Source organism: Babylonia areolata, chromosome 4, assembly GCF_041734735.1.
Source record: "Babylonia areolata isolate BAREFJ2019XMU chromosome 4, ASM4173473v1, whole genome shotgun sequence".
Classification (NCBI taxonomy): domain Eukaryota; kingdom Metazoa; phylum Mollusca; class Gastropoda; order Neogastropoda; family Buccinidae; genus Babylonia; species Babylonia areolata.
The window spans coordinates 52,423,539-52,436,038 of NC_134879.1; the positions used below are offsets into that span (position 1 = coordinate 52,423,539).

The following is a 12,500-nucleotide window of genomic DNA, read 5'->3' on the forward strand; positions in this document are numbered from 1 at the left end:
TGTTGGTGAACAAAGTACCCATGACACAAATTATTTTCATACTTACCTCATGAACAGTTTACTCAAATAATCAGTAGCAATAGCTGTTTCTTCCAATATTCCAGACAACTGATGGAATTGTCTCTGGTCTGTCTGTCTGTGTGTCTGTCTCTCCCTTATTCCCTTGTCCTTCTCTCTAAAGACATTCTCTCTCTCCTTTCTCCCCAAAGCACTTGATAACTTCATGTCTAAACCAATGGGTACTCTGTTGCATGGTCAATGCAGATACAAGTGTTTAGCATAGATATTTGTTTACAAATGACAAATGATCAGACAAGTAATAAGAAAACAACTGAGAGATTTCAAGGAATAATTATGATATTTGGCTATAGCAATATTCTATCTTTTCTTTCTTTTAATGGAACTGATGTTATCTTATTTTTGGTTTTCCTTCTGTGCATTCCAGTTAATCTGTTTTAACAAAAAGGGAAGGAATCATAATAATTAATAATATGCACAGTACAGTACATAAGATTATTGCTCTTTCTGATGTAATGAGTATAGTACAAAATTATGAAAGTTCTTGCTTGTTTGATTATGCAGCTATTCACTTTTTTGGTTGATTTTTGTTTCGTCTACTTCACTTCATTGTGTGTCTGTTGCAGAAATGTGAATGCATGAATGTCTGAACTTACTTTGCAAGCCTTGGATGACACCCTGGATTCCAGCCCCTCCACTGCTCGAGCTCAAGCGTCCACTGACAGACGGACTTACTCCGCGAGGTGTATCGGGGGTGGCCCTCCCCTCACTTCCCAAAGTAAGACTGCTTGCCAGGGACGCTTGAGAGCTTGAAGATCCGGGACGCTCCATCTCAGACTAACTCCACTGCACGTCAGCAATCCACAAATGACTTGCACAGAGAGGCTGGTGGTAAGACTGCTGATTTGGAGTGTTTTCACATCACATGCAGCATTGCCACAGTCTCACATCTCCAGTGTCTTGATTACTTTCACAGAACTCTCATGTATCCTTTGTTATCTTGTATGGCATGTGTCAGTGAGCAGCATCTGCAATTGAAACAAGAAGTTTGATAAAAGTTCTTACTTTGTTTTCAAACACACATGTGCATGTGCATGCGCATGCACACACACACACACATACACACATGTTTATGTTTCATTGTGTCTTATAAACTTTAAGGTTTTATGACAATAAAAAGTATTCTATTCTATTCTACACACATGATCATTGAAATGTGTAACAAATATGTAAATAAAATAATATGAGCATATTGTCTTAGTTTACAAGTAAGTATATGTAGTTGCATGGTGGTGTTTTGCATTCAACTTGAAACTCAAGGCACAGTTGGAGAAAGGGAAACAACCCAATGACATCACCTCACACACAAACTTCTATGCTGTCTGGTTTTCTGCCCTTGAAAACAAGATAAACCCAAAACCCAAAAATAATGGTGTTTGTGATACATTAAACAAATAAATAAATAAACAACATACTTAAAAACCACATACATGTCAAAACTGAATCGTCTACAAATAAATTTTATATAAAAAAATCTGTGATGGAGAGAGGGAATAATAGACACAGGACAAGGATGGTAGGAATAAAGAAGTGACTACTCATAAATTGTAGAAAACATGACTAACAAAGAAAAAATGGGAACACTATATAATTACCCCCCCCCCCCTCCCCACTGCTATATGTAATGTGTTAATGAGTATGATGAATGACAGAATAACATGTAATGAAAGAAATAATAAATGAATATGGTAAAACAAGATGAAAGCAGTGTCTATAATCTTATGCTGAAATAACAATAACAACAACAAAATGCAAAGGGTAATTTACAAGATCCAAGGACTGAAACACATGAAAAGGTGATTGAATAACACTTCTCTCTACTAATTCAAGTTATTGATTTCCGTTAATCGTGAGTGCCTAACATACCCATATGTTAAATTCATTGCTAATCCCTAACAAGTAACATAACTGAGCAGCTCCCCTTAGATTTGGGAGTGTGGAATTATGTAACAGATATAAAAGGAATGTTTGAACACTACAATGACCTGTCGAATGAGTAGCTAAGACTAATAGCCCGTGCATGATTAATCTATAGGATTATACAGCCGGTCACAACTGCCATACTTCCACACAGTCATTCACCTTTATCAGCAATGGCAGTTTCTGCAAGACAGTTCAGTTTTTGCTGTAGAACACTCCTGGGATGTGAATACAATACAATTCAGTGCAATGCAGTGTTCTACGGTACACTACAGCACAGTGCACTAACTACAGCACAGTGCAGTCCAACTTTATAAAGAAAAAAACTGAATCAGTGGCTGTGTGAGAGAAACATTGAACCTGGTTATGTGGAACTACTAAAAAAATACAGGGTAAAATGTTTCCCTAAATAGAGTACACACACAAATGCACACACTAGCACTTCTACAACACATATACAAAGAAACACACACACAAACCTAATACCACTTAAAGTGGAAGACGTTAAACTGAAGACTACTACACACACAAACACAACCCATACATGTACACACACACACACACACACACACACACAAGCGCAAAATTACTGAATCTGGAGCAGATTGGTGATTAAAAAATTCTGCAAAGATTTTTTTTCAATGTCAATAGATACACACGCATGCACTTCTTCAGCAAAGTTGGAGCAAAAAGCTTGACTTTTTCACAATACTTCTTAAAAAGACATAAGATGAACATTTATATCACAATTAAGTACGATACATTTTGATAAACTAAGAAATATCAACACAAAAGGGGGAGAGGGTGGAGGTGGAATTCTGCATGAAACAGTTATGCCCAGCCCCTTTAATCATTCATTTATTTGTCTTAACAATTGGGCATTTGATAAGTAATTCTTATGCTACAATCTGTTTTGTATACCCATCATGTAATGAATCATAACACTCATGTTACTGTATGAAATGTGATTTAAAAAGCAGTATCTAAATACTGAATGGGCAGGTCAGAGCTCACAATATCCTGTTCAACAATTAAGAAACCTTTCTTAACATCCTGTTATAAAGAAACAAACATCCAGATTTTCCTTTGCTGTTACAGCTTGTTCACACACTTACACGCAAACACATCACACACAAAGCTATTAAACTTTAGCACATCAGTATCTTGATAAACTGTGAGACAAATTGAAAGTTTAATATTTTGACATGATTTTACTTTTTAGTAAATCGTGAGTAGCATGCTTGACAGTGAATATGACTATAAAACATCAAGCAAATAATTCTGTACTTTGCTTTTCCTTATTTCCTCTCTGACCATTTCTTTGGTCACTGCAATGTAAAAGAAATGAAACTATCTATTTCAAAACTATTGCAATGTCACTTTTGCTAGCCTCAGAACAAATACTTTTTTTTTTTCAAATCTAATTCAGCTAGCCTTTTCAAGTAGTTCGGTTTCAGACTGGCATAAACAAATAAAAGCCTACTGCATTATAAATAACCGGCGAAACCAAGCACTGAGCTGTTGAAGCCTCCCATGAATTCCTGTGTTTATTGTGGCCTGCTCACAAAACGATACCCATAAAACTTCCCACTCTTGTCCTGTCAGGTGCGGTCCAGTGTGGCTGTGTATTGGGTGACAATCGATCGTTTAAAGCATACCGACAGGAAGCTATCCTACGTCTTGGGCGCTCTTGTACATTCAACAAGTACAGGCATGCCGTCATTGTACAGTCACAAATGGTGGTGAAAGTGAAAGTTAAATATTTACAAGGGAAAACACTTCTTTCCTTCGTCTTTCACAATGCAGCTCGAATTTCACAACATAAAATGTATATTTCTGACAAAAATGTTATTTACAATTCGTCGCCTGGTCACTGCTTAGATTCATCCAAGCCGACGCCAGAGCCAGTTGTGTTTCTGCAAACTCCGCCCCAAGAATTTGTCAACAATGCACTTCCACACCAGCAAACTTTCACACACACAAGCTGAAAAGTTACTGACGCTTCCTTCATCGATCCTATACTGACGAAGCGTAATGATCGGCGTTCTGCGCAGTGCACATACACACACAAAAAAACAACAACAACGAAACGTTAGGTTAGACACCCACCTTCGTGAATGATCGTCTGCTCTGGTTGCCGCAGACGCCAACTTGTGGCAATGCGCGCGCTGAACAGGGTTGGGCAAGCCGCCCTCTGGCGGCGGCACTACACACACCACGGTTCTGGTCTTGTATGGTCACGTTACTTCTCTGTCAGCTACCTACTTTGTGCTCCCGTATAAATAAAACACAGTGGAAACGATTAAATGAAAAGAAAAAGTGAAGGGGGAAAAGAAACTGGATATTATTCGGAACGTTATGAAATACTGCCCCTGCCCCTCTCTCCTACTGATGCCCGCACTGGCACTGAAACGCACTTTGCCTGCACTGAGTTAGGCTGAACAGACAACAAACAAATGCCGGATGAATACACAACATATTTCAACGTCAATAGTGGCTGTCAAGTGAAAGAGAATACAGGTGTGCTTCTATTTTTAACTGTTCAATTGTTATTCATGCACTGTATGCATGTGTCAGGAACAAATCCAGTGTTTGGTGGAAAGGGAGATAATTGCAGATAGTGCTTTCTGCCTGCTTCTTTTGATGATTATGTGGAATATGGTTCATGGTGCCGAAAGAGTGCGTGCCTGTGTGTGTGTGTGTGTGTGTGTGTGTGTGTGTGTGTAAGTTCTGTGCGTGAAGGCACACTTAGCGTATTAGTCAGTGTGCGCGCGTGTCGTAGGGCCTATTTGCCACTGATCGAGTGTGTGTGTGTGTGTGTGTGTGTGTGTGTGTATGAGTGCACACTGCACGATGTGAGTAAATGCGTGTACACCGTATGACGGTAAGTGTGTGTGTGTGTTGGGGGGGGAGGTGGCTGTAAGGAGTGGATGATTATGAGTACGTACCCTAATTTTGTTAACACATGTGAGCAAAAATGAGTGATTTATTGATTCAGTGAAAAAGATACTAGTAATATTATGTGCGCGAATCCGAGGCTATGTGTGTGGAGGGGAGGGGGGGGCGGGGCGGAGGGTATGTGTGTTTATTTGTGTGTGTGTGTGTGTGTGTGTGTGTGTCAGTGTGTGACCATGGTCTGTCAGTTTCCCTATTGGGCCAGTAAATGGTAAGCAATTGAGATGTGATTAAACAGATTGAAAAAGAAAAAGAAAAGAAAAAAAAAACGACTTAGTAGAATACACTTATGGTTTACAGCCGCTGGTCGTGTGGAACCACAAGGTATTGATCCAGGCCTCTGGGCACGCGTGGTGATCGTTATGATCGTTCAAAATCTGCATTTAATTGATCATAGTATGGAGAAGGTTTACAAGTTGGCGCGTATTAGAGCACACACACACACACACACACACACACACACACACACACACACACACACACACACACACACACACTCGGCTCACTGGGTAGCCTAAGTGTGTCCAAGAACTCAGTATTTTGAGGTGGTCAGTCATGTAGCCGCGCCAGCATTGTGGTATTGTCGTCAGTCCACTGACTGACAGTTAATTGAACATGAAAACGAAACGCATCAAACAAGACTGAAACAAAATAAAAACCGAAAAGGAAAAGAACACTGAATTCCAATTTCAGCTTCAGTTACAAGGAGGTACCAAAATTAAAGCGTGCGGACTGATACATGTACCACGCTACACCACATCTGTATTGTGCGATAAATCAATAATGAATAACTTTTTTTTTCTTTCTTTTTAAGATATCAAGAATGAAATAGCATCGGTCCCCCATCAGTCGTTACCATCAACAAAAAACAAAGACAAAGCTGTCATAGTTTCAGTTTCAGTTTCAGTAGCTCAAGGAGGCGTCACTGCGTTCGGACAAATCCATATACGCTACACCACATCTGCCAAGCAGATGCCTGAACAGCAGCGTAACCCAACGCGCTTAGTCAGGCCTTGAGAAAAAAAAAAAAAAAAAAAAAAAAAAAATATATATATATATATACATAGATAAGCGTACATACATACATAAATAAATAATAATGATGATTAAAAAAAAAAAAAAAAAAAAAGCTGTCATAATGTAAACTCAGTTCAATACATGGTAAAGATCTCGCCGTGTGCTCCTCCACTGTGTCCTGCACGTAATATGAACTGATGCATGTATATGAATGTGTATTGTGTGTGCGTGCGTTTATGTAAGTTTGTGCCTGCCTATGTGTGCGTATGTGTTAAGGTAGCTGTTAGATACACATGTATTGTTAAAATGTTAAAATGTATGTATGCAGTGTGTGTGTGTGTGTGTGTGTGTGTGTGTGTGTGTGTGTGTGACGGTGTGTGTGTGTGTGTGTGTGGTCATATTTTGGTGTGTGTATGTAACATAGATGTAATGTTTTATGTTAACAAAAGCGTTTTTCTAAAGCACCTAGAGCAGATTTCTGGATAGTGTGCTATATAAGTATCCATTATTATTAATAGACACTGTTGGAGTGAAGAAGGGTCGGAAGTCGTGGAGAGAATGACTGACGGGACAACAATACACCTTGTACTAAATCATACAGAAATACAGTCGTTATATATTGTACTGTAACTGCATACGCCTCAAACCGAAAACAGAAGTAGGCTAAGCCTTTTACTGTACGGCATTGCCTGCGAGCTTTTCTGCGTGTGTTAATTATATCTTATTTTCCATCTCTCTCAGAGTCTTATGTATCATCTGTTTTAATGTGAATCAAGCCTCTCCCTTTCAGTCTCACGGCTCTCCCTCTGTTGTGTTTTTGTGTGTGCGTATGCGTGCCCAGTGTTTGTGTGTGTGTGTGTGTGTGTGTGTGTGTGTGTGTGCGTGTGTGTGTGTAGGCCGGTGTGTGTGTGCCGTGTGTGTGTGTGTGTGTGTGTTTGTGTGTGTGTGTGTCTGTCTGTCTGTCTGTGTGTCTCAACACATTCTGGTGGTGTGGTCAAAGAATGCGTTTCATTATGTCATCAGTCATGGTCCTTTTGACGAGGACAGTTCGTGCAGAGATCACATTACCCGAAGGTTGCAACTATTGTTTGATCAATATCTAAATCAATAGAAAACTCACACACACACACACACACACACACACACACACACACACACACATGACAGAGACGCGCGCGCGCGCGCACACGTACGCACGCACGCACACACGTACTACACATACGCACGTATCATATTCCTACGCACGCACACACACGTGCACAGGCATAACACACACACACACACACACACACACACACACACACACACACTCACGCGCACGCACGCACGCACGCATTAGGAGCGCACTGCCCGGCTACCCACTCAATCCGGTTTTAACCGATTTGCGACGGAGGTGCTGCGCTGTACAACACTGTAGTGGCCGGCACTGGAATGAAATTAATGTCAATGCATTAAACGTAGCTTAGCCAAGTCTCTCTCTCTCTCTCTCTCTCTCTCTCAGAAGACGCGTGTGGGTCTGTCTGTCTGTCTGTTTCTGTCTTTCTCTCTCCCAGTGAGAGCGCGCGTCGGGAGAAAGGGAAAGTTCGAAGAGAGATAGGTAGGCCAAGGACGATCATCGGAGGGGAAGGGAGGGTGGGTTTTGGGGGATGAGGGGAGGGGAGTATTTCTCTATCAATAAAATACGAGACAGGTGACTGTAAGCTAGATATTTTATTGCACAAACTGAAAAAAAATAGCACCAAAGTGCATAACATAAAACCGTCGATGATATTGTGTGAAATTTTCCTTTGAAATGACGATCACTACTTTTCTGTTACCGCTGCTGTAATAATTATATCCGGGACATACTACTGTTGCCACTACTCTGCTACTGCTGCCCAACAGCACGTATATCAAATTTGCTGAGTCTCATGAATAATCATAAACTGGTTACCAATACTGCTTCTGTTGTCGTTGTTGCACTTTCTGCTGCTGCTGCGATGTTCAATTCAAGCGTGAACCCTAACAATGAAAATTAATTAATTAGTTAATTTCGACACACAAAAAACTCGATCAATATGACGCTAATGGCTTGAATCCGTTCGCGTGGGTTACTCACACAAATTGATAGAACAAATCAATGCACTGAAGGGCAGGCTGTTCAGCACAGAGGGCTAATTATAGTTCTTCAATCAATGATGAAATATCTGAATGCTGCCAGTCAGAACAAACAAACAAAACAAAACAAAAAACAAAAAAAAACATCAGAAAGAGGAAACAGTGTGTCTCAAGGGGTTGGGGCGAATAATTTTATAATTAGCAAGAGGTTTCTACACAGAGACCTGCAAGGCAAGGCAAGGCAAGGGGTCTATTTCGTGTGACCGTTATTGGGGGCATTGAAACATTACATACGTTCATCCCCCACACATATCCTATAAATATAAAAAGAGTGATGTCAAAAAGAAGAAGTAGGCTCATTCTTTCAATCACTTAATATCTACACACTGACAAGTACTATTTCACCCATGATACAAAATAATAATAATACTAATAATAATAATAATATAAAATAAAATAAATTCAACAAACAAACCACCAAAAATCGCATCAACAGACAAAATATTAATGAAAAGAGCTACGTATAGCAGAAACCAAAGATTTAAGTTTTAATAGTATTCTTTTGGGTTTTTTGTTGTTTTTTTGTTGTTGTTGTTTTTGTTTTTGTTTGTTTGTTTTCAGAAAAAAAAACACACACAAAAAACAACAACAGGGGGAAGGGGCGAGGCGAAACTGAGTGGGGGGGGTTGGGCGACGCGGGCTGTGGCAGAATCACAACGGGAACAACTTGACGGGGTCACCGACATCTTAATTAAAACAAGCTGTAAGAACCCTTCAGAACAGGTCCACTGTGACATACATGGGGCCGGCTAAAAGGCTTACCGCTGCCTGCAAACAATAAGGAAACCGATTGTGGAGTGGCGGATTAGCTGCAAGACCACGGAAAGAAGCGCGTTGGATCACGTGAGGCACTTCATTATAGTCACCGGTGAAGGTGTGCCTGCATGGCTGGGTGGCCTGGGGCGGGGGTTGGGGGGGGAGGGGGGGGGGGGGGGGCGCCTGTTTCGGTGTCTGCTTCTTGCATGCGTGTCAATGTGTCAATCGTTGCACGAGACCGTGTATTGTATTGTATTGTATTGTATTGTATTGTATTGGGTTTTGTTGTGTTGTATCATGATTGTATTGTATAATCAATCGCAAGTGACGACATGAGATCCAACAACATTGTATTGTATTGTATTGTATTGTATTGTATTGTATTGTATTGTATTGTATTACTTTTTGTCACAACAGAATTATCAGTGAAAATTTCGGGCTGCTCTCTCAGTGGAAAGTGTGTATTGCACAATGCAGCACCACCTTTTTCTTTTTTTTTCTTCTTCTTCTTCTCCCCCCCCCCCCTCCTCCCCCCCCCCCCCCCCTCCCCCCTGCAAATGTATTTATTTTGCTATCAAAGTGAGGCTTTTTCTAAAGAATTTTGCCAGAGACAACCCTTTTATTGCCGTGACTTCTTTTACGTTCGCAAAGTGCATGCTGCACATCGGACGTCGGCTAATCGTCTCATCCAAATGACTGACTAGCATCCAGACCACCCGGCTTCAAGGTCCAGTGAAGGGAGGGTAAAAACCCGGGTCTGTATACAGGGATCGAACCTGTGGACTCTTGCTTCCAAGTTGGGTGCATTACCACTTGGCATTCACACTGAGTGACTGCTCCACACGTGTGTGTGTGTGTGTGTGTGTGTGTGTGTGTAGTTCATCTTCAGAATCTCTCTCTCTCTCTCTCTCCCTCTCCACCATTGGCCCCTGCCCACACTGAACACGTGAATCAAGCGAGTCCATCTTGTGAAGGTGAGAGAGAAAGAGAGAGAGAGAGACAGAGACAGAGACAGAGAGACAGAAAGATACAGACAGACAGATAGAAAGATAGAGACAGACAGAAAGATAGAGACAGAGAGAGAGAAAGATAGAGACATCGAGACAGAAAGATAAAGACAGAGAGATAGAACGATAGAGACAGAGAGACAGAAAGAAAGAGACAGACAGACAGAAAGATAGAGACAGACAGACAGAAAGACAGAGACACCGAGACAGAAAGAAAGAGACAGAAAGAAAGAGACAGAGAGACAGAAAGAGAGACAGAAAGATAGAGACAGAGAGACAGAAAGATAAATACAGAGAGACAGAAAGAAAGAGACAGAGAGACAGAAAGATAGAGACAGAGAGACAGAAAGATAGAGACAGACAGAAAGATAGATACAGAGAGACAGAAAGAAAGAGACAGAGAGACAGAAAGATAGAGACAGACAGAAAGATAGAGACAGAGAGAGAAAGACAGAGACAGAGAGAGAAAGATAAAGACGGAGAGACAGAAAGATACAGATAGACAGAAAGACAGAGACACCGAGACAGAAAGAAAGAGACAGAGAGAACGATAGAGACAGAGAGACAGAAAGATAGAGGCAGGCAGAAAGCTAGAGACAGAGAGACAGAAAAATAGAGACAGAGAGGCAGAAAGATAGAGACATCGAGACAGAAAGATAGAGACAGAGAGACAGAAAGATAGAGACAGAGAGACAGAAAGATAGAGGCAGACAGAAAGATAGAGACAGACAGAAAGATAGAGACAGAGAGACAGAAAGATAGAGGCAGACAGAAAGATAGAGACAGAGAGACAGAAAGATAGAGACAGAGAGACAGAAAGATAGAGACAGACAGACAGAAAGACAGAGACAGACAGATAGAAAGACAGAGACAGACAGAAAAATAGAGACAGAGAGACAGAAAGATAGAGACAGAGAGACAGAAAGATAGAGACAGACAGACAGAAAGACAGAGACAGACAGATAGAAAGACAGAGACAGACAGAAAGATAGAGACAGAGAGACAGAAAGATAGAGACAGAGAGACAGAAAGATAGAGGCAGACAGAAAGATAGAGACAGACAGAAAGATAGAGACAGAGAGACAGAAAGATAGAGGCAGACAGAAAGATAGAGACAGAGAGACAGAAAGATAGAGACAGAGAGACAGAAAGATAGAGACAGAGAGACAGAAAAATAGAGACAGAGAGACAGAAAGATAGAGACAGAGAGACAGAAAGATAGAGGCAGACAGAAAGATAGAGACAGACAGAAAGATAGAGACAGAGAGACAGAAAGATAGAGGCAGACAGAAAGATAGAGACAGACAGATAGAAAGATAGAGACAGAGAGACAGAAAGATAGAGACAGAGAGACAGAAAGATAGAGACAGAGAGACAGAAAGATAGAGACAGACAGAAAGATAGAGACAGAGAGACAGAAAGATAGAGACAGACAGACAGAAAGACAGAGACAGACAGAAAGATAGAGACAGAGAGAAAGATAGAGACAGACAGGAAGATAGAGACAGAGAGAAAGATAGAGACAGAGAGAAAGATAGAGACAGAGAGACAGAAAGATAGAGACAGAAAGATAGAGACAGACAGAAAGATAGAGACAGAGAGAAAGATAGAGACAGAGAGACAGAAAGACAGAGACAGACAGAAAGATAGACAGACAGAAAGATAGAGACATAGAGACAGAAAAATAGAGACAGACAGGAAGATAGAGACAGACAGAAAGAAAGAAAGAGACAGACAGACAGACAGAAAGATAGAGACACCGAGACAGGAAGATAGAGACAGACAGAAAGATAGAGACAGAGAGACAGAAAGATAGAGACAGACAGAAAGATAGAGACAGAGAGAAAGATAGAGACAGAGAGAAGGAAAGAGACAGAGAGACAGAAAGAAAGAGACATCGAGACAGAAAAATAGAGACAGAGAGATAGAACGATAGAGACAGAGACAGAAAGATAGAGACAGAGAGACAGAAATATAGAGACAGACAGAAAGATAGAGACAGAGAGACAGAAAGATGGAGACAGAGAGACAGAAAGATAGAGAAAGAGAGACGCAGAGAAAGAAATAGATACCGAAGCACAGATATTGACTGAAGATAGGCAGACACACAGATCATCATTTTTTTTTCAGTTACCTTTTATATTTAACTTTTGGTTTGTTTGTTTGTTTGTTGGACTTATAATAAACATCACATACTGATTGTGCTTTTTTCTGAAGGAGATGTGATTTGTTATTCATTTCAGTGTCTGTAGTAAAGAATTCTGTAATGGCCCTCCAGAGTGGTTAAGACTTACTTTAAATTCGTGGTTAGAGGAGACAATGGGGGACGAGGGGGGCGGGAGGGGGATGCGGAGGGGGGCGGGGGTGTGGGGGGGGGGGAGGCAAACACACATTAAAAAAAGAAGAGAAAGGGAGAGACAGAGACAGAGAGAGAGAGAGAGAGGCAGACAGGTAGGCAGGCAGACGAACAGACAAGCAGACAAAGAGGAAATGATCGAGGTTACTGGAGAGAAAACGAGACAGACAGACAGACAGACGACAAATAAAGAGAGAACTAGGCAGACAGGTTAACCCTTTCACCGCCAAGCTCGCATTTATGCACAGGCGTGG

At 41.0% G+C, this 12,500-nt stretch overlaps 1 protein-coding gene and 1 long non-coding RNA gene across 5 annotated transcripts in view; one reads left to right on the forward strand and one right to left on the reverse strand.

The window, feature by feature from the left end:
- The window catches only part of LOC143281299 (uncharacterized), an 8,269-nt gene extending 7,454 nt beyond the window's left edge, over positions 1 to 815 (forward strand). Inside the window, exon 4 of the long non-coding RNA XR_013055114.1 lies at positions 645 to 815. This is a non-coding gene — a long non-coding RNA (uncharacterized LOC143281299). The remainder of the gene's footprint in view (positions 1 to 644) is intronic.
- The window catches only part of LOC143281295 (muscle-specific protein 300 kDa-like), a 167,998-nt gene extending 166,745 nt beyond the window's left edge, over positions 1 to 1,253 (reverse strand). For all 4 annotated transcript variants that reach the window (XM_076586452.1, XM_076586448.1, XM_076586451.1 and 1 more), the window contains exon 1: positions 675 to 1,253. In XM_076586452.1, the coding sequence (XP_076442567.1) occupies positions 675 to 849 (175 nt within the window). In that variant the 5' untranslated portion in view covers positions 850 to 1,253. The remainder of the gene's footprint in view (positions 1 to 674) is intronic.
- Positions 1,254 to 12,500: the final 11,247 nt, after the last annotated feature.